The sequence below is a fragment of the Pristiophorus japonicus genome, chromosome 20, assembly GCF_044704955.1.
Source record: "Pristiophorus japonicus isolate sPriJap1 chromosome 20, sPriJap1.hap1, whole genome shotgun sequence".
NCBI classification, from domain to species: domain Eukaryota; kingdom Metazoa; phylum Chordata; class Chondrichthyes; family Pristiophoridae; genus Pristiophorus; species Pristiophorus japonicus.
The window spans coordinates 93159829-93187002 of record NC_091996.1 but is presented as its reverse complement, the minus strand read 5'-3'; the positions used below and the strand labels follow the sequence as shown (position 1 = coordinate 93187002).

Genomic DNA, 27174 nt, shown 5'->3' with positions numbered 1-27174 from the left:
CCTGTGTCCTAACTCGCATTGACTCCCGCTCACACATCACCCACTGTGCTCGCTGCCCCGTGTCCTAACTCGCACCGAGTCCCGCTCACCCATCACCCACTGTGCTCGCTGCCCCGTGTCCTAACTCGCACCGAGTCCCGCTCACCCATCATCCCCTGTGCTCGCTGACCTACATTGGCTCCCGGTTAAGCAACGCCTCGATTTCAAAATTCCCATCCTTGTTTACAAATCCCTCCATGGCCCCTCGCCCCCTCCCTATCTCTGTAATCTCCTCCAGCCCCACAACCCGCCGAGATGTCTGCGCTCCTCTAATTCTGCCCTCCTGAGCATCCCTGATTATAATCGCTCCACCATCGGTGGCCGTGCCTTCTATTGCCTGGGCCCCAAGCTCTGGTGGCGAGACGTCGGGGGTCCCGGAACGGGAATGTCCAGTGATCAAGGTCAGTGGTTATATTTATTTCTTTTAGCATTTATGCATTAATGGGACCAGTGGGGAAGTGTGGGTGAGGGAAATTGTCGGAAACTTTTCTTTTTTTCCCTCTCGAATGCCGGCAGCATGCTGGGGAAATTCGGTGGGCCTCCTGAGCTCCCGCCCCGTGGGTGCCCGAGGGCGAGTGTACAACGCCACTTTTAGTGCTGCTCTCTCACCTTTGGCCGGCAAAACGGAACTTTGCACAGTTTGAGGCGACAACTGCCGGCTGGCGCTCAGCCATGGTCACCGCCTCAACCACGGCGGGGCCCAACTGCGAGCCCTTTGTTCCTTCTCGCTCTGCGCTGGGTGAATATTGCAGCACTGTGAATGACGAGCGGGTGAGAGGAGCAGGGAACGGGGGTCTCTGCCTGGGCGGAGCCTGTCGAGCGCCGCCTAACCTCTCTGGATAAAATCTTCCGTGGCGTTGGAAGTCTTCCTCTTCAGGTCCTCCGCCGAGTGGATGAGGCCGCTCCTGAACCTCTCCTTCTGCTTCTTCAGCATGGCCTCGCTGTCCATGATGGTCTGCTGGAAGTTGACCCATTCGCCGTTCAGTGACTCCAAGCTCTGCTGGATCTGTGCGAGAGAGAGAGAGAGAGAGAGAGAGAGAGAGAGAGAGTGGGAGAATCGTAAATCAGAAAAATCTACAGCGCGGAAGGAGGCCATTTCGGCCCATCGTGTCCGTGCCGGCCGACCAAGAGCCACCCAGCCTAATCCCACTTTCCCGCTCTGGGTCCCTAGCCCTGTAGGTTACGGCACTTCAGGTGCACATCCAGGTACTTTTTAAATGTGGTGAGGGTTTCTGCCTCTACCACCCTTTCAGGCAGTGAGTTCCAGACCCCCACCACCCTCTGGGTGAAGACATTTCCCCTCAAATCCCCTCTAAACCTCCCCCCATTTACTTTAAATCTATGCCCCCTGGTTGTTGACCCCTCTGCTAAAGGGAAACAGGTCCTTCCTATCCACTCTATCCCGGCCCCTCATCATTTTATACACCTCAATCAGGTTTCCCCTCAGCCTCCTCTGTTCCAAAGGAAACAACCCCAGCCTATCCAATCTTTCCTCATCGCTAAAACTCTCCAGTCCCGGCAACATCCTGGTAAATCTCCTCTGTACCCTCTCCAGTGCAATCACATCCTTCCTGTAATGCGGTGACCAGAACTGCACGCAGTACTCCAGCTGTGGTCTAACCAGTGTTTTATACAGTTCAAGGAAAACCTCCCTGCTCTTGTATTCTGTGCCTCGGCTAATAAAGGCAAGTATCCCGTGTGCCTTCTTAACCACCTTATCTACCTGGCCTGCTACCTTCAGGAATCTGTGGACCTGCACTCCCAGATCCCTTTGTTCCTCAACACTTCTCAGTGTCCTACCATTTAATGTGTATTCCCTTTGCCTTGTTAGCCCTCCCCAAATGCATTACCTCACACTTCTCCGGATTGAACTCCATTTGCCACTGTTCTGCCCACCTGACCAGTCCATCGATATCTTCCTGCAGTCTGCAGCTTTCTTCATTATCGACCACACGACCAATCTTAGTATCATCTGAAAACTTCTTAATCATACTCCCTATATTCAAGCTCATGGTCTGCAGGGCTGTAGTAATACCCGCCCTCCTGTATGGCTCAGAGACATGGACCATGTACAGAAGGCACCTCAAGCCGCTGGAGAAATATCACCAACGATGTCTCCGCGAGATCCTACAAATCCCCTGGGAGGACAGGCGCACCAACGTTAGTGTCCTGGTCCAGGCTAACATCCCCATCATTGAAGCACTGACCACACTCGATCAGCTCCACTGGGCAGGCCACGTTGTCCGCATGCCAGACACGAGACTCCCAAAGCAAGCGCTCTACTCAGAACTCCTTCACGGAAAAAGAGCCAAAGGTGGGCAGAGGAAATGTTTCAAGGCCACAATCAAAGCCTCCCTTATAAAATGCAACATCCCCACTGACACCTGGGAGTCCCTGCGCCCTAAGTGGAGGAAGTGCATCCGGGAGGGCGCTGAGCACCTCGAGTCTCGTCGCCGAGAGCATGCAGAAAGCAAGCGCAGGCAGTGGAAGGAGCGTGCGGAAAACCAGTCCCACCCTCCCCTTCCCTCAACCACTGTCTGTCCCACTTGTGACAGAGATTGTAATTTCCGTGTTGGACTGTTCAGCCACCTAACGGCTCATTTTAAGAGTGGAAGCAAGTCTTCCTCGATTCCGAGGGACTGCCTATGATGGTGATATTCAAGTCCAAGTCATTGATGTATACCACAAAAAGCAAGGGCCCCAGCACTGAAAATGGAGCAACAAAAAGACACCGCGTAACCGGGAAGTCTGCGCACAACGCGGGCTGAGCACTTACGCTTTCTTCAATCTGGAACTCGTATTTCTCCAGGATGTTGAACTGTTCGTGGATGGGCAGGATGCGTGCCTCGGTCTTTTGGAGCTCGTTCTGAAGCAGCTCGAGGAGCTGGAGGCCTGAGGACAATTCGGCCAAGTTCTGTGGGATGTGGCTGACTCTGCGTGGGGGGAGGAGGAGGAGAGAGGGAGGAGAGAGTGCAAGTTAGGGCTCTGCAAATTGACATAAACTAAAGCGCACGATGCTAAAGCGGGGGGAGTGGAGGCGGGGGAGGGGAGCGGGCACAAACAGGGAGACCTGGGAGGTCTTACTGCAGTAGTACAGGGCCTTGGTGAGGCCTCACCTGGAATATTGTGTTCAGTTAGGCTTAGGGTAGGGTTAGGGTCTCCTAATCTGAGGAAGGACGTTCTTGCCATTGCGGGAGTGCAGCGAAGGTTCACCAGACTGATTCCCGGGATGGCGGGACTGACATATGAGGAGAGACTGGATCAACTGGGCTTGTATTCACTGGAGTTGAGAAGGCTGAGAGGGGATCTCATAGAAACATATAAGATTCTGACGGGATTGGACAGGTTAGATGCGGGAAGAATGTTCCCGATGTTGGGGAGGTTCAGAACCAGGGGTCACAGTCTAAGGATAAGGGGTAAGCTATTTAGGACCGAGATGAGGAGAAACTTCTACACCCAGAGAGTGGTGAACCTGTGGAATTCTCTACCACAGAGAGTTGTTGAGGCCAGTTCGTTGGATATATTCAAGAGGGAGTTAGATGTGGCCCTTACGGCTAAAGGGATCAAGGGGTATGGAGAGAAAGCAGGAAAGGGGTACTGAGGTGAATGATCAGCCATGATCTTTTGTCATGTATTCAACCAACATTGTAACCCATGTATAATCTGACCTAAGTTGTACACTGTGAGAACAATGACCACTAGGTGGGAGACACTCCTAACCTGGGCCTTCAGGTATAAAAGGGGAAGCTCCACCCACCTTCATCACTTGAGTGTTAAGGAATAAAGGACAGGTCACAGACTGACCTTCTCTCAAGCATGGGCCTTGTGTGCATTTATACTGTGTAGTAAGGACGTATCAATCTTATTGAATGGTGGTGCAGGCTCGAAGGGCCGAATGGCCTGCTCCTGCACCTATTGTCTATGTTTCTATATGTGTGCACAAATTGTTGAAGGTGGCAGGGCAGGTTGAGATAGCGGGGTACCGGGCTACACATATTGAGGTACAGGCCAGAAAATTGCGTTTTTTCCAGGTGTGTCCGATGAGCTGCGTAGGATGGGCAAACACACCCGAAGAGGCCTCACAGTGACGGTACCCCGCGCGCAATGCGCACGCGTCAAAATACCTTTTGTCGGATCGCACGCAGCCCCGGGAGAAGGACATCCGCGGGCGCAGATTTGTTCCCCGTGCTCTTTGTGCAGAGAGTTGCTGCTGTGAACAGTGCTTTGCCACAGGGATTACAGTTGAGGCACAGGCCATTGCATTTTTTAAGGAATGAGCAGATAAATATTTGAAGAAGGGGAAGGCACAGGGTTATGGGGCGAGATCAATAAGATTTTTGGATATTAAGGCTGCAGTGTGTGCCCCTGTGAGTATGCTCTCAGGTTGGTACAGCTGTTGAGTTGTGAGTGGCTTGCAAGTCTCAATAAAACCCCGGCCAGTTGAGTTCGGGGGATCCACGATGGGGCAGGTGGTTGTGAGCCTGGTGGATGAACTGGTAATGTGTCGTGTGATTGATAAACCTTTTGCGAATAAACCAACTAGTTCTTAATAGCAATGTGTTGCTATGAATTCTTAAGCAAAGAACCCATGAAGCAAATACATTACAAAGGGAACCAAGGGATATGGTGATCGGGCGGGAAAGTAGAGTTGAGGGAGAAGATCAGCCATGATCTTATTGGATGGCGGAGCAGGCTTGAGGTGCCCGAATAGGCCTCCTCCTGTTCCTGTGTAACAGGCTCGAGGGGCTGAATGGGCCTCCTCCTGTGCCTGTGTAACAGGCTCTAGGGGCTGAATGGGCCTCCTCCTGTTCCTGTGTAACAGGCTCAAGTGGCTGAATGGGCCTCATCCTGTTCCTGTGTAACAGGCTCGAGGAGCTGAATGGGCCTCCTCCTGTTCCTTTGTAACAGGCTCGAGGGGCTGAATGGGCCTCATCCTGTTCCAGTGTAACAGGCTCGAGGGACTGAATGGGCCTCCTCCTGTTCCTGTGTAACAGGCTCGAGGGGCTGAATGGGCCTCCTCCTGGTTCCTGTGTAATAGGCTCGAGGGGCTGAATGGGCCCCCTCCTGTTCCTGTGTAACAGGCTCGAGGGGCTAAATGCCGATTCCTGCTACTAGTTCTTATATAAGCGGACGGGGCTGGGTGGCTCAGACGAGAGCGACGTGGGCACCTACTTGGTGCTGTTTTCCTCGAGGAAGTCCTGGAAGTCGAGCAGCATGCGGCCGGCCATCTCGCTCAGCAGGGTGGTGAACTTGTTCTGCCACTCGTTGCAGTGCTGGACCAGCGAGAACTTGAGCGGCGAGCAGTCGAGGAGCACAAACTGGACCTGCACCACCGTCTCCTCCTTCTGGACATTGTTGGCCACCTCCGTGTAGCTGCGGGGGAAGGGCAGAGCGTGAGTGAGGAGAGGAGCCAGCGGCCACCCATCAATGGCATCGCGCAACGTCGGAGCCGCAGTGTGTCACTTTGCTATGGCATAACTAAGATCGCCTATTTCCACCTCCGTAACATCGCCCGTCTCCGCCCCTGCCTCAGATTATCCGCTGCTGAAACCCTCATTCACGCCTTTGTTACCTCCAGACTTGACTATTCCAACACACTCCTGGCTGGCCTCCCACAGTCTACCCGACGAAAACTAGAGGTGATCCAAAACTCGGCTGCCCCGTGTCCTAACTCGCACCGAGTCCCGCTCACCCATCACCCCCTGTGCTCGCTGCCCCGTGTCCTAACTCACACCGAGTCCCACTCACCCATCACCCCTTGTGCTCGCTGCCCCGTGTCCTAACTCACACCGAGTCCCGCTCACCCATCACCCCCTGTGCTTGCTGCCCCGTGTCCTAACTCACACCGAGTCCCGCTCACCCATCACCCGCTGTGCTCGCTGCCCCGTGTCCTAACTCGCACCGAGTCCCGCTCACCCATCACCCCCTGTGCTCGCTGACCGACATTGGCTCCCGGTTAAATAACGCCTCGATTTCAAAGTTCTCATCCTTGTTTACAATCCCTCCATGGCCCCGTGCCCCTCCTTATCTCTGTAACCTCCTGCAGCCCCTACACCGCCCTCTCCCCCCATCCCTGTAACCTCCTCCAGCCCCTACACCCCTCCCTATCTCTGTAACCCCCTCCAGCCCTTACACCCCTCCCTTTCTCTGTAATCTCCTCCAGCCCCTACACCCCTCCCTTTCTCTGTAATCTCCTCCAGCCCCTACACCCCTCCCTATCTCTGTAACCCCCTCCAGCCCCTACACCCCTCCCTATCTCTGTAACCTCCTCCAGCCCTTACACCCCTCCCTATCTCTGTAACCTCCTCCAGCCCTTACACCCCTCCCTATCTCTGTAACCTCCTCCAGCCCCTACACCCCTCCCTATCTCTGTAACCTTCTCCAGCCCTTATACCCCTCCCTATCTCTGTAACCCCCTCCAGCCCCACAACCCCCCCCCCCCCCCCCCGAGATGGCTGATGAGTCACTATCTCGCCTGACACACTAAGCAGGGTAGTGTAGTCACTGGGCTGAAGGAATCGCTGTACTAGCGAGCAGCTACAATGCGGGGGGGGCTGACAGGGTCTCTCACCGGGCAATGTCTGCGTCGAAGGAGGACACGGCCGGTTTGAGGCGCTGGTAGCGGCGGATGAAAGCATCTTTGTTGACCTCCCAGATCTCCCGGTAAGTGTCCCAGGTCTTCAGGTAGTTCTGAAGGTTTGAAGCGTTGGTAGTCATGCCGTTAATGATCAGACCTTGGATCTTCCTGATTTCCTCATCGTTCTCTGCAGGAAGACAATGTATTGGAACAACAATCTGCATTTATATAGCACCTTTAACACAGTAAAAAAGCCGCAAGGCACTTCACGGGAGCGTTAGCAAACAAAACCGAGCCACGTTAGAATTATATCAGGACAGGTGACCAAAAGCTTAGTAGGTTTTAAGGAGCGTCTTAAAGCAGGAGAGAGAAGTGGAGAGGTTTAGGGAGGGAGTTCCAGAGTTTGGGGCCCAGGCAACTGAAGGCACGGCCGCCAATGGTGGAGCGATGGGAATCGGGGGCTGGGTGAGAGGGCAGAATTGGAGGAGCGCAGAGATCTCAGGGGGTTGTGGGGCTGGAGCAGGTTACAGGAGATAGGGAGGGGTGTAGGGGCCGGAGGAGGTTACAGAGATAGGAAGGGGTGTAGGGCTGGAGCAGGTAATAGAGATAGGGAGGGGTGTAGGGGCTGGAGGAGGTTACAGAGATAGGGAGGGGTGTAGGGGCTGGAGGTGGTTACAGTGATAGGGAGCGGTGTAGGAGCTGGAGGAGGTCACAGAGATATGGAGGGGTGTAGGGCTGAAGGAGGTTAGGGAGAAAGGGAGGGGTGTTAGGCTGGAGGAGGTTACAGAGCTAGGGAGGGGTGTAGGGGCTGCAAGAGATTAGAGAGATAGGGAGGGGTGAAGGGCTGGAGGAGTTGGGGAGATAGGGAGGGGTGCGGACGCTGGAAAGGGTTACAGAGATAGGGAGGGGTGTAGAGGCTGGAGTGGTTACAGAGATAGGGAGTGGTATAGGGGCTGGAGAAGGTTACAGGGATAGGGAGGGGTGTAGGGGCTGGAGGAGGTTACAGAGATAGGGAGGGGTACGAAGGTCATGGAGGGGGCTACAGAGATTGGGAAGGGTATAGGGGCTGGAGGAGGTTACAGAGATAGGGAGGGGTGCAGAGGCTGGAGGTTACAGAGATAGGGAGAGGTGTAGGGGCTGGAGGAGATTACAGAGATAGGGAGGGGTTTAGGGGGGCTGGAGGGGGTTACAGAGATAGGGAGAGGTGTAGGGGCTGGAGGAGATTACAGAGATAGGGAGGGGTTTAGGGGGGCTGGAGGGGGTTACAGAGATAGGAAGGGGTGTAGGGGCTGGAGGAGGTTACAGAGATAGGGAGGGGTTTAGGGGATTGGAGGGGGTTACAGAGATAGGGAGGGGTGTAGGGGCTGGAGGTTACGGAGATAGGGAGGAGGGGCGAGGGCCATGGAGGGATTTGAACACGAGGATGGAGGCGTTGCCGGACCGGATGCCAATGTCGGGTGGATTTGAAGTGACGATGGTGCAAACCCTTTCCACGATTCTCCCACATGGCTCCTGGTTTTCCACCCACTGGGTGACATTCCTTTGCGCTCCAGTCCCAGGGGATCTGCCGCTGCACTTGTGTCAGATTTCCGTCAGCACTATTCCGACAAAGTGGGTCACTTTAACTTGGTCAGCAGCTAGTTACCGTGTCGCGCACAGGAATCTGACTGATTGGTTTCGTGGTGAGGTCTCTCATCATTTCTCAGCTACAAACCGGGCAACCGAGGTCTGGGGTATTTTTAATCCTCAATTTCATGTTAGATACAGAGTCACGATATTTTTTATCATCGGATCTGCGCACGCCGAGCATGGTTGATAGAGGTACATGGGTAAAGCACGCTAAGGGACGTGTACCCAGTTCCGCTCTGCTCCATGTAACGCAGGCGTTACCCTGTTTGGGGAGGTTAATACCTGAGTAAAACAGCATAGCATGCTGAATGCTTGTATATGAAGTATGTGGTCAATGCTTCGATGCTGGGGTTGTTGGCCTGGTCGAAAACGCTAATAAGGAACATAAGAAATAGGAGCAGGAGTAGGCCATATGGCCCCTCGAGCCTGTTCCACCATTCAATACGATCATGGCTGATCTGATCATGGACTCAGGTCCACTTCCCTGCCTGCTCCCCATAACTCCTTATCCCCTTATCGGTTAAGAAACTGTCCATTTCTGTCTTAAATATATTCAATGTCCCGGCTTCCACAGCTCTCTGAGGCAGCAAATTCCACAGATTTACAATCTTCTGAGAGAAGAAATTCCTCCTCATCTCAGTTTTAAATGGGTGGCCCCTTATTCTAAGATCATGCTCCCTAGTTCTAGTCTCCCCCATCAGTGGAAACATCCTCTCTGCATCCACCTTGTCGAGCCCCCTCATAATCTTATACGTTTCGATAAAATCACCTCTCATTCTTCTGAATTCCAATGAGTAGAGGCCCAACCTGCTCAACCTTTCCTCATAAGTCAACCCCCTCATCCCTGGAATCAACCGAGTGAACCTTCTCTGAACTGCCTCCAAAGCAAGCGTATCCTTTCGTAAATATGGAAACCAAAACTGCATGCAGTACTCCAGGTGTGGCCTCACCAATACCCTGTATAGCTGTAAGTAATGTTAGTGCGTCTGCCCTCCCAGGGGATATGTAGGATCTTGCGGAGACATCGTTGGTGGTATTTCTCCAGAGACTTGAGGTGTCTACTGTACATGGTCCAGCAGATAGTCGCGTGTCATCGCCGAGAGCATGCAGAAACCAAGCGCAGGCAGCGGAAGGAGCGTGCGGCAAACCAGACTCCCCACCCACCCTTTCCTCCAACGACTATCTGTCCCACCTGTGACAGCGACCGTAATTCCCGTATTGGACTGTTCAGTCACCAAAGAACTCATTTTTAGAGTGGAAGCAAGTCTTCCTCGATTCCGAGGGACTGCCTATGATGATGGTGAATAGTGCTGATGTATTTTTACCCTGTGATAATTAAATAGTGCTTACTTTAGCCAATGGCGATTTTAATTTGCCCTTTGTGGTGTGACGCCTCGTGTTCCGACACGTGAGGCATGGCGGTGTGACGCATTGTGTGACATTCCGTGGGGTAACATCTTTGAGACAGGTATTGGTAAGGACCCAGACCTGTTGCAAAAATTTGAACAATATAGCTAAGAAAGATGTGATTGCAGTAGGAGAGGGTACAGAGGAGATTTACCAAGATGTTGCCTCGATTGGAGAATTTTAGCTATGTGGAAAGATTGGATAGGCTGGGTTTGCTTTCTTTGGAACAGAGGAGGCTGAGGGGAGACCTGATTGAGGTATGTAAAATTAAGAGGGGCCTGGATAGAGTGGATAGGACGGACCTGTTTCCCTTAGAAGAGGAGTCAACAACCAGGGGGCATAGATTTAAAGTAATTTGGGGGGAGGTTTAGAGGGGATTTGAGGGAAAATGTTTTCACCCAGAGGGTGGTGGGGGCCTGAAAGGGTGGTAGAGGCAGAAACCCTCCCCACATTTAAAAAGTACCTGGATGTGCACTTGAAGTGCCGTAACCCACAGAGCTGGAAAGTGGGATTAGGCCGGGTGGCTCTTGGTCGGCCAGCGCGGACACGATGGGCCAAATGGCCTCCTTCCGTGCTGTAAATTTCTATGACTCTAAGTGAGCGCAGTGCAATCACTGCTTACCGATATTTAGGTAGATAGGCGGCAGAGTAGCTTTCCTCTTGCTCAGTAGCTCTGGGATACGCTTGAAGATTGAGAGGGAGTTCTTCAGATAACTGCTAACGGTGTTGACAATATTTGCAAGCTTCGATAGCGTGGGTGAGAACTCCACCTGAAAATAAAAGGCAATGGGGAGAGAATGAGCAGCAGCACTCCGGCATAAACCACAAATGGGAACAGAGGTACAGGAGGAGCCCATTCAGCCCCTCGAGCCTGTTACACAGGAACAGGAGGAGGCCCATTCAGCCCCTCGAGCCTGTTACACAGGAACAGGAGGAGGCCCATTCAGACCCTCGAGCCTGTTACACAGGAACAGGAGGAGGCCCATTCAGCCCCTCGAGCCTGTTACACAGGAACAGGAGGAGGCCCATTCAGCCCCTCGAGCCTGTTACACAGGAACAGGAGGAGGCCCATTCAGACCCTCGAGCCTGTTACACAGGAACAGGAGGAGGCCCATTCAGCCCCTCGAGTCTGTTACACAGGAACAGGAGGAGGCCCATTCAGCCCCCCGAGCCTGTTACACAGGAACAGGAGGAGGCCCATTCAGCCCCTCGAGCCTGTTACACAGGAACAGGAGGAGGCCCATTCAGCCCCTCGAGCCTGTTACACAGGAACAGGAGGCGGCCCCATTCAGCCCCTTGAGCCTGTTACACAGGAACAGGAGGAGGTCCATTCAGCCCCTCGAGCCTGTTACACAGGAACAGGAGGAGGCCCATTCAGCCCCTCGAGCCTGTTACACAGGAACAGGAGGAGGCCCATTCAGCCCCCCGAGCCTATTACACAGGAACAGGAGGAGACCCATTCAGCCCCTCGAGCCTGTTACACAGGAACAGGAGGAGGCCCATTCAGCCCCTCAAGCCTGTTACACAGGAACAGGAGGAGACCCATTCAGCCCCTCGAGCCTGTTACACAGGAACAGGAGGAGGCCCATTCAACCCCTCGAGCCTGTTACACAGGAACAGGAGGAGGCCCATTCAGCCCCTCGAGCCTGTTACACAGGAACAGGAGGAGGCCCATTCAGCCCCTCGAGCCTGTTACACAGGAACAGGAGGAGGCCCATTCAGCCCCTCGTACCTGTTACACAGGAACAGGAGGAGGCCCATTCAGCCCCTCGAGCCTGTTACACAGGAACAGGTGGAGGCCCATTCAGCCCCTCAAGCCTGTCCCACCATTCAATCAGATCATGGCTGATCTGTATTCTAACTTCATCCACCTGCCTTGGTTCCATAACCCTTGCACAACAAAAATCAGTTCTCAAAGTTCCAACTGACCCCCAGCCTCAGCAGCTTTTGGCGGGAGAGAGTTCCAGATTCCCACTGCCCTTTGTGTGAAGAAGTGCTTCCTCATACAAACATCTCAGGATAAGGGGTCGGCCATTTAGGACTGAGATGAGGAGGAATTTCTTCACTCAGAGGGTGGTGAATCGCTGGAATTCTCTGCCCCAGAGGGCTGTGGAGGCTCAGTCTGTGAGTATATTCAAGGCTGAGATCGCTAGGTTTTTGGATATTTAGGGAATCGAGGGATATGGGGAAAGTGCAGGAAAGTGGAGTTGAGGCCAAGATCAGATCTCACTGAATGGCAGAGCAGACTCGAGGGGTCGAATGGCCGACTCCTGCTCCTAATTCTGATGTTATGTTCCTGACATCACCCCTGAACGGCCTGGCTCTAATTTTAAGGTGACGCCCCCTTGTTCTGGACTCCCCCCACCAGAGGAATAGTTTCTCTCTATCGCCTCTACAGAATGCTTCCATCATTTTGAACGCCTCGATTCAATCCCCCCCTCGGCCTTCCGTCCTCTGTGCGAGGTACACTGGTGTGAAAAACCCGCCTGCTCCTCGCTGGCTGCGGCGAGCGGCGAAATGGCCGTACCTTTCCTTGGCTGCCCGGCAAGTCGCCCTGAAGGATCACCATGACCCTGAAGAGAGAGTTGGGCGTGGATTTGGGATCTCCGTTGATGGCCTTGGAGAGCTCGAGCAGCGACCGTTTCACGTTCAGTCTAAAGGCTTCTTCCACCATTCGGTCAACCTTCTTGGCGTAATTCAGCCAGTGATGCTGTACCTGTACAGGTGCAAGGAACAACAGCCGATGGACGTTAATCCCCAAACTCACTCAATTATCAGGGATTGTAACAATCAAAGGGGAATTGGACAAATACTCAAAGGGGAGAATTCACCGGGCTGTGGGGAGAGAGCAGGGGGAGTGGGACTGATTGGATCACTCGCTCACAGAGCTGGCACAGGCTCAATGGGCCCAATGGCAGCCTCCTGTGCTGTATTTTCAAATCCCTCCATGGCCCTCGCCCCTCCCTATCTCTGTAATCTCCTCCGCCTCTCCTTCCACCTTTAAGACGCACCTTAAAAACCGCCCTACTCCCACCTCTGTAACATCGCCCGTCTCCGCCCCTGCCTCAGCTCATCCGCTACTGAAACCCTCATCCGTGCCTTTGTTACCTCCAGACTTGACTATTCCAACGCACTCCTGGCTGGCCTCCCACATTCTACCCGACGTAAACTGGAGGTGATCCAAAACTCGGCTGCTCCATGTTCTAACTCGCAACGAGTCCCGCTCACCCATCACCCCCTGTGCTCACTGCTCCGTGTCCTAACTCGCACCGAGTCCCGCTCACCCATCACCCCCTGTGCTCGCTGCCCCGTGTCCTAACTCGCACCCAGTCCCGCTCACCCATCACCCCCTGTGCTCACTGCTCCGTGTCCTAACTCGCACCGAGTCCCGCTCACCCTTCACCCCCAGTGCTCGCTGCCCCGTGTCCTAACTCCCACTGAGTCCTACTCGCCCATCACCCCCTATGCTCGCTGACCCGTGTCCTAACTCGCACCGAGTCTCGCTCACCCATCACCCCCTGTGCTCGCTGACCTACATTGGTTCCCGGTTAAGCAACACCTCCATTTCAAAATTCTCATCCTTGTTTTTAAATCCCTCCATGGCCCTCGCCCCTCCCTATCTCTGTAATCTCCTCCAGCCCCACAACCCCCGAGATCTCTACCCTCCTCTAATTCTGCCCTCTTGACCATCCCCAATTATAATCGCTCAACCATTGGTGGCCGTGCCTTCTGTTGCCTGGGCCCCAAGCTCTGGAACTCCCTCCCTAAACCTCTCCGCCTCTCTACCTCTTTCTCCTCCGTCAAGACACTCCTTAAAACCGACCTCTTTGCCCAAGCTTTTGGTCACCAGCGCTAATTTCTCCCAATGCTGCTTGGTGTCAATTCTTTTCATAACACTCCTGTGAAGCGCCTTGAGACGTTTCACTACGTTAAAGGCGCTATATAAATACAGGTTGTTGTTGTATCATTCTGTGTCACAATGGCCTCACGGTGTGTTGCTTATGTTTCGATATTCGATGTCCCCACCGCACTATTTGGAAGAAGAGCTGGGGAGTTCTCCCCGGTGTCCTGGGTCCAATATTTATCCCTCAACCAACGTCACTAAAACAGATTATCTGGGTCATTATCACATTGCTGAGTGTGGGAGCTTGCTGTGCGCAAATTGGCTGCCACGTTTCCCAACAGTGACTACACTTCAAAAGTACTTCATTGGTTGTAAAGCGCTTTGAGACCTCCGATGGTGGTGAAAGGCGCTATATAAATGCAAGTCTTTCTTTTCTCTCTGTCCTTTTTGTGATGTGGAGACCAGTGCACCGTGTGGTCTGACCACGGTTAACATCGGCTCTCTGCTTTTTACTCCCATTCCAATGCTCAGTCTGCCTTTTACATGGCCTTGAATGCAGGGTTTGCGACCTGCCTTACACTCCACACCCTCGTCTGCACAGCTCGGCCACTTGGCAGCGAGGGAGCAGGGTCACCGACGCTGGTCGGACGCAATCCCGGCACTTTCGTCGCACGTGCTGGTGTTGCCCGCGGCAGTGACCGTGAGATTAATCCTCAATCCCTGGAGACTTGGTGCCCGGGGAACAAGTGAGGGAGGTGCAACAAAAGAATAAGACCTCGAATGGTATGTACACACGTCAAGAACATACACAAGAACCCTCAGAATCTTATACGTTTCAATAAGATCACCTCTCATTTCTCTAAACTCCAACGTGTATAGGCCCAACCTATCTTCATACGACAACCCCCTCATCTCAGGAATCAACCGAGTGAACCTTCTCTGAGCTGCCTCCAATGCAAATATATCTTCCTTTAAATACGGAGACCAAAACTGCACGCAGTACTCCAGGTGTGGCCTCACCAATACCCTGTACAGCTGCAGCAGGACTTCTCTGCTTTTATACTCTATCCCCCTTGCAATAAAGGCCAACATTCTATTGGCCTTCCTGATTTTTTTTCCTGTATTTGCATGCCATTTAGCCCCTCGAGCCTGCTCCGCCATTCAATGAGATCAGGGCTGATCTGATCTTGGACTCAGCTCCACTTCCCCGCCCGCTCCCCATAACCCTCGACTCCCTTATCGTTCAAAAATCTGTCTATAACTGCCTTAAATACTGAGCCTCCACAGCCCTCTGGGGCAGAGAATTCTAAAGATTCACCACCCTCTGAGAGAAGAAATTCCTCCTCATCTCCGGTTTAAATGGGCGGCCCCTTATTCTGAAACTATGCCCCCTAATTTTAGATTCCCCCACGAGGGGAAACATCCTCTCTGCATCTACCCTGTGAAGGCGCCTCAGAATCTTATACGTTTCAATAAGATCACCTCTCATTCTTCTAAACTCCAATGAGTACGGACCCAATCTTTCTTCATATGACAACCTCTTCATCTCAGGAATCAACCCGGTGAACCTTCTCTGAACTGCCTCCAATGCAAGTATATCCTTCCTTAAGTAAGGAGACCAAGACACCTGCAGCTCACCTCCGACCCGTCGCTCTTGAAGACTTGATACGTCTGCCGCATGATGGCCACGATGTCCTTGTGCGATTTGAGGAGTTTGGACTGGATCTTTTCCCGGTGGGTCTGCTGTTCGTCACTGAACTCCTTATCGTTGTACGTGCGTTTGCTGTCAATGTGCAGCAGCAGCATCTCGCTCATGCGATAGGCGTTCTGTTTGATCATCAGGCTCGATGCCTTGTACTCATCGATTGTCAGCTGGAGCTGTTTGGGGAAGGAAGACCACACAGGCCCGTCAATGGACAGACACCCGCCTTTCACTAATGTCGGTGAGCGTGGGATCAGCACGTTCCCCCGGACTGAGGACAGAACTGATGGACATTACATTCATAGAATGGGCCAGTCGGCCCCACTGCTCCGTGCCGGGGTTTATGCTCCACTACAGCCTCCTCCCACCCCATCACCATATCCTTCTATTCCTTTCTCCCTCATCCCGGGGGACCTCCTGTAAATACCGACACACTCCCGGGGACCCCCTGTAAATACTGACACACTCCCGGGGACCCCCTGTAAAGACTGACACACTCCCGGGGACCCCCTGTAAATACTGACACACTCCCGGGGACCCCCTGTAAATACTGACACACTCCCGGGGACCCCCTGTAAATACTGACACACTCCCGGGGAACTTCTGTAAATATTGACACGCTCCCGGGGACCACCTGTAAATACTGACACGCTCCCGGGGACCCCCTGTAAATACTGACACACTCCCGGGGTCTCCCTGTAAATACTGACACACTCCCGGGGACTCCCTATAAATACCGACACTCTCCCGGGGACCTCCTGGAAATACTGACACGCTCCTGGGGAACTTCTGTAAATACTGACACGCTCCCGGGGGACCTCCTGTAATTACTGACACACTTCCCGGGACCCTCTGTAATTACTGACACACTCCCGGGGACCCCCTGTAAATACTGACACACTCCCGGGGACAACCCCTGTAAATACCGACACACTTCCGGGGACCCCCTGTAATTACTGACACACTCCCAGGGACCCCCTGTAAATACTGACACACTCCCAGGGACACCCCCTGTAAATACTGACACCTCCCGGGGACCCCCTGTAAATACTGACACATTCCCAGGGATTCCATGTAAATCCTGACACACTCCCGGGGACCCTCTGTATATACTGCCACACTCCTGGGGACCTCTTGTAAATACTGACATACTCCCGGGGACCCCCTGTAAATACTGACACACTCCCGGGGACTCCCTGTAAATACCGACACACTTCCGGGGACCCCCTGTAACTACTGACACAATCCCGGGGACCCCCTGTAAATACTGACACACTCCCAGGGACACTCCCTTTAAATACCGACACACTCCCGGGGACCCCCTGTAAATACTGACACTCGCCCAGGGACTCCCTGTAAATATTGACACACACCCGGGGACACCCTGTAAATATGGACACACTTCCGGGGACCCCCTGTAAATACTGACACACTCCCGGGGACCCCCTGTAAAAACTGACACACTCCCGGGGAACCCCTGTAAATACTGACACACTCACGGGGACACCATGTAAATATTGACACACTCCTGGGGTACCCTTGTAAATACTGACACACTCTCGGGGATCTTGTAAATACTGACACTCCCGGGGAACCCTTGTAAATCCTGACACACTCCCGGGGACCCCCTGTAAATACTAACACACTCTCGGGGGCACCCTGTAAATACTGACGCATTCCCGGAGATCCTGTAAATACTGACACTCCCGGGGAACCCTTGTAAATCCTGACACACTCCCGGGGTTCCCCTGTAAATACTGACATGCTCCCGGGGACCCCCTGTAAATACTGACACACGCCCAGGGACTCCCTGTAAATACTGACACACTCCCGGGGACTCCCTGTAAATACTGACACACTCCCGGGGAACCCTTGTAAATCCTGACACACCCCTGGGGACCCATTCTAAACATCATAATATTCCTCTTTCAGGCCCTGGAATTGTATGTTAGTAAGTGAGCGCATATAGAAATCCGACAGAGTTCCACCCTGCCCACACCCGCACAAAGAGCGGGTGACCCTGTTAGACAATGCATGCTTTAGGGATACAGTAGCATAGTGGTGATGTCACTGGACCATTAAAGCAGAGGCCTGGACTAGTGATCCAGAGACCCTAGTTCAAATCCCACCATGACAGTTGGGGAATTTCAATTCAGTTAATTAAATAAATCGGGAAATAAAAAGCTAGAGTTAGTAACGGTGAGCGGGAAACCATCAGATTGTCGTACAAACCCATCTGGTTCACTGATGTCCTGCAGGGAAGGAAATCTGCCGCCCTTCCCCGGTCTGGGCCTAAGTGTGACTCCAGGAACACAGCAACGTGATTGACTCTTAACCGCCCTCTGAAATGGCCCAGCGAGACACCAAACCACAACGACAAAGTCAGCACTGTGTGGGAGCACCTTCACCACACGGACTGCAGCGGTTCAAGAAGGCGGCTCACCACCACCAGCTTCTCGAGGGGCGATAAAGGATGGGCAATAAAATGCCGGGCCTCGCCAGCGACACCCACATCCCAGCAACGAATACATTTACCAGCCGAGCGACTGGGCTCTTAGAGTGGGAGTGGGGTGGAAGGACACGGGGAACCGGCGACCTTCAACCCCATCCGGCGCGGGTCTCTGCGGCCATTGGCTGTGACGCCCACAGCGCAGGAACGAATACATTTGAAAAATGCTGCAAGGGGTGGAAGCCAGGGTGGGGCGGTGGGGGAGATTGGCAGAGCTCCCCGCTCACAGGATGCCGAACAAGTGCCTCAGCGGCTCTGCTGCGAGGGACGGCTGGGGGGGGGGGGTGTAGATACCTGTCTGGCGTGCATTCGGCAGTCGTCGATGAAGTAGCTGGACAGTGTTTTGGCTGCCCACTGAAGCTTTGTCAGCCCCGGAGAAATTTTCCTGTCCAGGAATTTGATTCTGTCGCGGAAGAGGTTCCGCTGCTCTTTCGTTAACTCGTCGAGGATTCTAAAATAACGCACAAACAAATCATTCTCATTTCGATCAGACCTTCGTATTTCTTCTTCGCCTCGCCTTTGCGGTTTCTCTCCTCTCCACCCAAGTGGCACTGTCGGAGGGGCAGTACTGAGGGAGTGCCGCACTGTTGGAGGGGTGGTACTGAGGGAGCGCCGCACTGTCGGAGGGGCGGTACTGAGGGAGCGCCGCACTGTCGGAGGGGCGGTACTGAGGGAGCGCCGCACTGTCGGAGGGGCGGTACTGAGGGAGTGCCGCACTGTCGGAGGGGCAGTACTGAGGGAGCGCCGCACTGTCGGAGGGGCAGTACTGAGGGAGTGCCGCACTGTTGGAGGGGCGGTACTGAGGGAGCGCCGCACTGTCGGAGGGGCGGTACTGAGGGAGTGCCGCACTGTCGGAGGGGCGGTACTGAGGGAACGCCGCACTGTCGGAGGGGCGGTACTGAGGGAGCGCCGCACTGTCGGAGGGGCAGTACTGAGGGAGCGCCGCACTGTCGGAGGGGCGGTACTGAGGGAGCGCCGCAGTGTCGAAGGGGCAGTACTGAGGGAGTGCCGCACTGTCGGAGGGGCAGTACTGAGGGAGCGCCGCACTGTCGGAGGGGCAGTACTGAGGGAGCGCCGCACTGTCGGAGGGGCAGTACTGAGGGAGCGCCGCACTGTCGGAGGGGCAGTACTGAGGGAGCGCCGCACTGTCGGAGGGGCAGTACTGAGGGAGCGCCGCACTGTCGGAGGGGCAGTACTGAGGGAGCGCCGCACTGTCCGAGGGGCAGTACTGAGGGAGCGCTGCACTGTCGGAGGTAGCGTCTTTCGAATGAGACATTAAACCGAGGCCCAGTTTGCTCTCTCAGGTGGACGTAAAAGATCCCACGGCATTATTTCGAAGAAGAGCAGGGGGAGTTCTCCCTGATATCCTGGAGCCAATATTTATCCCTCAATCAACATCACTAAAAAAAATGGATTATCCAGTCATTATCACAGTGATGTGTGTGGGAGCTTGCGGTGCGCAAATCAGCTGCCGCCTTTCCTACATTACAGCACTGACTACACTTCAAAATAAAAAACGACTTCATTGGCTGTGAAGCGCTTTGGGACGTGATTGAGGTGGTGAAAGGCGCTATAGAAATGCAAGCTGTTCATTATCGGGGACGGGAGCCACTGGACAGTGATCAGGAGTGGGAAGACAGAGAGTATTGACTGCTGTTGAACCCGTGGGTGGTACAGGACTTGAGGCCCTGACTGAGATTACCCGACTGTTCAAAGGCAGGAAATTAAACGTGGGATTTTTTTTTTCCAGCCTCTGGGCTGAGCTACATAATAGTTTCCATCTGAACGATCAGGGGAGCAATAATTGCCCGTTATTGAAATGATTTTACATATTAAGATACTTTGGTTGAGAAAATCAATGCAGAAAAGTGACGATGTGGTGGATCGCTCCCCGCCCCTCAGGCGCTAAACGGGAGCGTCAGCTTCCAACATGGCGGGCAGGAAGGGCACGCTCGTTACGAGCCAGGAGCGCACCGTCCGGCATATTGGTGTCGGCAAAATAATTCTCTGCGGGTGGCGTGACGGGAGGGAGTTATTTTCACTCAGCACGCCTCCCATTTCCCCAGAGCAAAGCTGCCCGTAACACAAAGCAGATGGGGGATCTCAGTCATACAATTGGCAGAGACAGGGCCAGGCAGGTCATTGTGTCGAGTGGATTGCTGGAGAAAGGGACCAGAGAGAATGTCTCAGTCTGGGAGTGATTAGAAGCAAATGATTTGTTAAGGCTCAGGAGCTGGAACTTTCGTGGCCTCTGGAACTTTGAATGCCAAGCTGCAGTATGGCGAGCACATCACGGTGCAGAGGCTGTAAGTGTTGCAATTTACTGGGTTACATGCCATGCCCACTCACTTAAGAACATGAGAATTAGGAGCAGGAGTCGGCCATTCGGCCCCTCGAGCCTGCGCCGCCATTCAATGACATCACGGCTGATCTTCCACCTCAACTCCACTTTCCCGCCTGATCTATCATCATCATCATAGGCAGTCCCTCGAAGCGAGGATGACTTGCTTCCACGCCAAAAACGGATGAGTTCACAGGTGTCTCAATGAAGGACCTAATATTCCAGATCCCGAACTACATCCTGAAGGGTGGAAGATGCCTGTGGGTGGATTTTTTTAACGTGGGGTGGCCGTTGCACACCAGCTACCACACGGGGCTTGACAGAGCGAGGTCTCGGTCCAGTGGCAAGGGTTAACCAGGACGACTGGAGACCTGCTCTGCTGCACGGACCTAGTGTGCGCACATATCGCACAGTGTGGGCTGGGCCCGTGCTGCCCCTGGCTGATCTATATGTGCCGTAAGAATACTGTGGGGGAGAAATTTGGTTGGATTGGGCCGCTACAGGGGCGCGAAAAGGGTTTGCGGCCGGCATTCGTGCCGCCTGGCAGATTCAGTATCGGCGCGGAGGCAACATTCGGTACCCGTAGCGCCCCCGCTAGAGAAAGGTGGCGGGCAGAGTTGTCCCGGGGCGCGATGGGAAGGGGAGGTGACTGGGTTGTTTTTGTGATTTAACTTTATTTGGGGTGAGTAATGTATCGGGAGTGTTTTGTGTGTGTTTTTGGGGAGGTTTTTTTGTCAGGGGGCCTCTCTCAGGGAGGCCGGCTCTTTAGCTCGGGATATTCAGTTGCTCACCTGGCCCAGCATCCTGAGAGACTGCCTCCTTTAGTGCTCCCGCCCCACGCTCAGGGAGCAACCACTGACTTTTGCCGTTCCCGTTGCTAAAGATTTCCCGGCACTAGATTTAGCGCCCCTCCCCCCGCCCCTAGCGTCTCAGGAACCCGCCGACCAAATTTCTTGCCCTACATGCTGCAAGAGGAATCTGTAATGGATTGAACAGAACACAGAATAAATGACGGCGTGATGGTGCCCAGAGTTTAAAGCTGTCGGGGCAGGAGGGACTATATCCGGGAGGGGCGTGGTTAACCACTCCGATCGCAGCCCCACGTGTCAGCAAACTGCACTGACCTGTTGTAGTCCCGGACCACCGACAGGGGCGTGGTTAACCACTCCGATCGCAGCCCCACGTGTCAGCAATCGGCACCGAACTGTTGCAGTCACGGACCACCGGGAGGGGCTATATCCGGGAGGGGCGTGGTTAACCGCTCCGATCGCAGCCCCACGTGTCAGCAAACTGCACTGACCTGTTGTAGTCCCGGACCACCAGGAAGACACTCTCTCGCAGCTTCCTCAGGTCCTCCCTCCGCTGATACGTCTCCATGACGTAATGCGGGATCTCAAAGAGCAAGCGCTCCCAGTAGTGGATCTCGTCGAACATCTCCAACAGGTACCTGCGAGAAACGGGGTAGTGTGGTCACAATGTTGGCACAGCTCGCTCTCAAACAATGTCGCTCAGTGTGCCAGGGCCGGCACACTTACATTTGGGGGGCGGAAAAGCAGGCGTTGTGGAAAATACTGCAGTCAGTGCAGGGTCAAGGCATGTCGCATATATGGGACAAGTCACAACGGAACCGGACGCGATAATCACATTAACATCAAAAGCAAACACACGGAAAGTCAAAGTCCGCCAACCTTCATCGAATCACAGGGGGCTAAATCAGGTCAAAGAAAACGTGAGATGCCTTGTGACTACCACAAGATGTTCTGGAAGACTGTGGCCTCAGATATGAGTCACCCCATGGGTAGATTGGGGCATGGAGACTAAGTCTAATAATGATGTAAAAGTTGAGGGAAAAGGCTAGTCAGCCAGAGAGAACCTCGGAGCAACACCTCGAGAAACAGGGACCTCAAGTTAGGAACTTGAAGCGGGACACCAGAGTGGAGACTGATCACCTCTGTTTAAATGGATAATATAGTACACAATTAGAGGGAGCAGCGTGCGGCCCAGCCCGGAAATCGGTACGGTCCCAGCCTGCAAGACCATCAGCAGGCCGGGGCCATTGGAGGGAGCAGCGTGCGGCGGTATACCACTGCAGGGAGCAGCGTGGGGCGGTATACCACTGCAGGGAGCAGCGTGGGGCGGTATACCACTGCAGGGAGCAGCGTGCGGCGGTATAACACTGCAGGGAGCAGCGTGGGGCGGTATACCACTGCAGGGAGCAGCGTGGGGCGGTATACCACTGCAGGGAGCAGCGTGGGGCGGTATACCACTGCAGGGAGCAGCGTGGGGCGGTATACCACTGCAGGGAGCAGCGTGGGGCGGTATACCACTGCAGGGAGCAGCGTGGGGCGGTATACCACTGCAGAGAGCAGCGTGGGGCGGTATACCACTGCAGGGAGCAGCGTGGGGCGGTATACCACTGCAGGGAGCAGCGTGCGGCGGTATAACACTGCAGGGAGCAGCGTGGGGCGGTATACCACTGCAGGGAGCAGCGTGGGGCGGTATACCACTGCAGGGAGCAGCGTGGGGCAGTATACCACTGCAGGGAGCAGCGTGGGGCGGTATACCACTGCAGGGAGCAGCGTGGGGCGGTATACCACTGCAGGGAGCAGCGTGGGGCGGTATACCACTGCAGGGAGCAGTGTGTGCTGCTGCAGGAGGGCGACGGCTGTGAAGCCAGGCCGCTGACTGCAGTGCGGGCAGGCACAGCAGGAGGGGGCGAAGGAGCGGCGGGAGATTGTAGAAGGAAGTGACCAGGGGCCCAGGAGGGGCGTGAGTCTGTGGCCCAGAAGAGGCGAGGACCCAGGGGCAGCAGGGGCCCAGCCCACCCTGCGATATGTGCGCGCTCGGTGTGTGCAGCAGAACTGGTCTCCAGTCGTCCTGGTTAACCCTTGCCACTGGACCAAGACCTCGCTCTGTCAAGCCCCGTGTGGTGGCTGGTGTGCAACGGCCACCCCACGTTAAAAAAATCCACGCACAGGCATCTTCCACCCTTCAGGATGTAGTTCAGGATCCGGAATATTAGGTCCTGTGAACTCATCCCTTTTTGGCGTGGAAGCAAGTCATCCTCGCTTCGAGGGAGCGCCTCTGATGAAAGCACACAACGTGTGAGGCTTGTGTAGTTGGCTTGTCTGTATTTTACTATTTGCTATTAAAGTGTTTCATTGGAACAGATAGGACTTGTTTCGATTATTCTCGACATTCAAAGACCTGAACCGTAATTATTGTAGTGCTGTGGTGAACTACTCGTTAATCTGACACTCAGTTCACAAAGTCACAGCCAAAATATAGCAACAGCGTCATCAATAATCTATAGGGCCTTGAGGGTAGAGAACATCCAAGGTGCTTCACCGAGGGGGCGTGGGTATCACGCAGCGGTTGGGAGACGTGAGCAAAAGCGTGGCCAATATGATGGGTTACGAGGACGCTGTTAAAGGTGGAGGGATTTGGGGAGAGAGCACCTCCGACGTGAAATGCTTTGAGGTTTTATTCGGTTAAATGTGCAACATCATTGGGAGTTGTTGTGAATCTAGTTTCTCCAATTGAATATTGGGAAGGCTGAAGCCATTGTTTTCGGTCCCGGCCACAAACTCCCCAGCCGCTGACTCCATCCCTCTCCCCAACTTCTGTCTGAGACTGAACCAGACTGTTCGCAATCTTGGTGTCATATTTGCCCCTGAAATGAGCTTTTGACCACATATCTGCAGCATAACTCAACCCATCCATTTCCACCTCCGTAACATCGCCCACCTCCGCCCCTGCCTCAGCTCATCCGCTGCTGAAGCCCTCATCCGTGCCTTTGTTACCTCCAGACTTGACTATTCCAACGCACTCCTGGCTGGCTTCCCACATTCCACCCGATGTAAACTAGAAGTGATCCAAACTCGGCTGTCCCGTGTCCTAACTCGCACCGAGTCCTGCTCACCCATCACCCCCTGTGCTCGCTGCCCCGTGTCCTAACTCGCACCGAGTCCTGCTCACCCATCACCCCCTGTGCTCGCTGCCCTGTGTCCTAACTCGCACCCAGTCCCACTCACCCATCACCCCCTGTGCTCGCTGCCCCGTGTCCTAACTCGCACCGAGTCCTGCTCACCCATCACCTCCTGTGCTCGCTGTCCTGTGTCCTAACTCGCACCAAGTCCCGCCCACCCATCACCCCTGTACTCAATGCCCCATGTCCTAACTTGCACCAAGTCCCGCTCACCCATCACCCCCTGTGCTCGCTGCCCCGTGTCCTAACTCGCACCGAGTCCTGCTCACCCATCACCTCCTGTGCTCGCTGTCCTGTGTCCTAACTCGCACCAAGTCCCGCTCACCCATCACCCCCTGTGCTCGCTGACCTACATTGGCTCCCGGTTAAGCAACGCCTCGATTTCAAAATTCTCATCCTTGTGTACAAATCCCTCCATGGCCCTCGCCCCTCCATATCTCTGTAATCTCCTCCAGCCCCACAACCCCCCCCGAGATGTCTGCGCTCCTCTAATTCTGCCCTCCTGAGCATCCCTGATTATAATCGTTCCACCATCGGTGGCCGTGCCTTCTGTTGCCTGGGCCCCAAGCTCTGGAACTCCCTCCCTAAACCTCTCCGCCTCTCTACCTCTCTCTCCTCCTTCAAGACGCTCCTTAAAACTGACCTCTTTGACCAAGCCTGCGCTAATTTCTCCTTATGTGGCTCGGTGACTAATTTTTTTCTGTCATAATATTCCTGTGAAGCACCTTGGGACATTTCACTACATTAAAGGCGCTATATAAATACAGGTTGTTGTTGTTGTCCCAGCCCGTGTGGAATTGGTTTGTTCATTTTAGCATCTGACTCATGTTTAGAAAGTGGATCTAAGTTATTTCAACTTTCCTGAGTATTCACTTGGTTCGCTGACTTTACCACAGGCCTTCCAACTGTCTGCGTTTGGTCAATGACGTGGGTGGGAGGGTCCCCTCACTTCAGCATTGGTTACAGGAGAACTGGAACCAAGGATGGGACACAATTTCAACAAAGGGCTTTCACGGTGTAGAGTGTGCCCCTGTGAGCATGCTCACGGGTTTGTGGAGCTGTCGGGTTGCGAGTGGCTTAGCCAGTCACGTGATGTTCACAGGACTCAATAAAACCCCAGCCCGTTGGGTTCGGGGGAATCCACGATGGGGCAGGTGGTTGTGAGCCTGGTGGATGAACCGGCAATGTGTAGTGTGATTGTTAAACTTTTTGCTAATAAACCAACTAGTTCTCAATAGCAATGTGTTGCTATGGATTCTTAAGCAAAGAACCCGTGAAGCATTACAGAGGGGAGTGGGACTGATTGGAGCGCTCGCTCACAAAGCCGACACAGCATGATGGGCCGAACGGCCTGCTCCTGTGCTTTACGATTCAACGACCAGCGCTCCCCTTACCCTCTCCAGGGCCTAGCAGCTCGTTGGACTCTCTGAATACTGGAAATAGTCCCACCTGCTCCAAACCCGTGACAGAGAGCAAGAGGATACACCGGCAAATCTCAGCGAGGCAGACCGCGGAGAGGGAAATACAGCAAGCGGGAGCGAGAGAAACAAGAGATGTATATTAATGCCACTTGGCCATTGACCGAGGTCCGTTTAGCAGACACAGCTTGCCACCTTTTGCCATTTTTGTGCTTTTTGTCATGAGAGACTGATTCAACAACAACACCTTGTATTTATATAGCGCCTTTAACGTGGGCGGTCTTAGTTATGCTGCAGGTGTGCAGTCGGAAGCTCGTTTCAGGCATCAAACCCGTGAACGCTAACCCCCAAACGCGCGCTAATAGCCGCGATTCACACGGCCGTTCGGCTACTTAGCTCTTGCAATATTAGCACTTTGGTGCGGGTCTTATGCGGTGATTGCCCGAGGTAGTTGGGCTGCAGGCTGGAAGCCCTGAGGGACTCACATGTCGAAGTTAACGCTCAGCTTGCCCCGGTCCTCGCTGCGGATCATCAGCGGCCTCTCCAGGCGCTTGAAGCTCTCCCGGTCCACGTTCAGCGTCCACTCGGTGAAGACCTTGCGCACAAACTCGTCCAGAGACTGATCCAGCAGCTGGTAGAAGTCCATGGTCTCGTCGCCCAGTCCGATCTTGGGCAGGAAGGTGGCCTGGGCCAGAAACTGCGGGATTAAGATTGGGTTGTTTATTTCCTGGAACTGAAGGGGGGGGGGGATCAAAATTCCGTTTCGAACGCTGCCCCGTTACCGACGGCGGGGGAGGGGGCGGCCAACGGGCGCTAGGCCCTTACCGTTGGCGCCGACCGGCTGCCTAGTCTGTCGGGAAATGCACGTACCGCCGCGCGCTCGACCGCCGCCACCAACGCGGTGACGTCATCGAGCGCGCAACGCCCCCCCCTTGCCGCCGCTGCGCCGATATTCGGTGAGTACGGCGGCCTTACCGGCAGGCGTCCATACGGCCGGAGAAAGGTGGCGGGACGTCGGGGGTCCCGGGGTGGGAATGGTCCAGGGAGAGCAAGGTTTACGCTTCATTTTTGTTTTTAGTGTTTATGTATTAATACGACGAGTGGGGAAGTGTGGGTGTGAGTGAGAGAAAGTGGGGGGAAGTTTTTTTTCCCCATTTGGTGTGAAAACACAGATAGACAATTTCTTAACCGATAAGGGGATTAAGAGGTTATGGGGAGCAGGCGGGGAAGTGGAGCTGAGTCCATGATCGGATCAGCCATGATCGTATTAAATGGCGGAGCAGGCTCGAGGGGCCCTATGGCCGATTCCTGCTCCTACTTCTTATGTTCCTGACATCACCCTGAACGGCCTGGCTCTAATTTTAAGGTGACGCCCCCTTGTTCTGGTCTCCCCCCACCAGAGGGAACAGTTTCTCTCTCTCTACCCCCGTCAACTCCTTTTAATCACCTCGATTAGATCGCCCCTTAATCTTCTACACTCGAGAGGATATTATCCAATACCAGACGATCAAGTGCAGCACAGGCCCGACAAAGCCAGCCAACAACATGCGTTAACTGCAGTCGCTCAACAGCACACCCTGCATGTCCTTGTGCATCCTTCCAATCCCCACACTGCTCGCCTGGCTCCGATTAGTTTGTGGCATGTTGCAGGAGGTTTTCTGGGGCAGTAGCCCGCAGAACATGGGTTGAGTGCATTTCTGTTGGGATCATTCTGACCTAC

The 27174-nt window shown here is 54.2% G+C and overlaps 1 protein-coding gene across 1 annotated transcript in view; it reads right to left on the bottom strand.

Annotated features, from left to right (window-relative positions):
• dnah2 (dynein, axonemal, heavy chain 2) overlaps positions 1 to 27174 on the bottom strand; it is a 242216-nt gene that overhangs the window by 164279 nt on the left and 50763 nt on the right. Inside the window, 10 exon segments of the mRNA XM_070863165.1 lie at positions 871 to 1045; positions 2816 to 2972; positions 5212 to 5412; positions 6611 to 6803; positions 10275 to 10422; positions 12180 to 12368; positions 15135 to 15374; positions 18002 to 18158; positions 21349 to 21495; positions 25940 to 26151. Coding sequence (XP_070719266.1) covers positions 871 to 1045; positions 2816 to 2972; positions 5212 to 5412; positions 6611 to 6803; positions 10275 to 10422; positions 12180 to 12368; positions 15135 to 15374; positions 18002 to 18158; positions 21349 to 21495; positions 25940 to 26151 — 1819 coding nt within the window.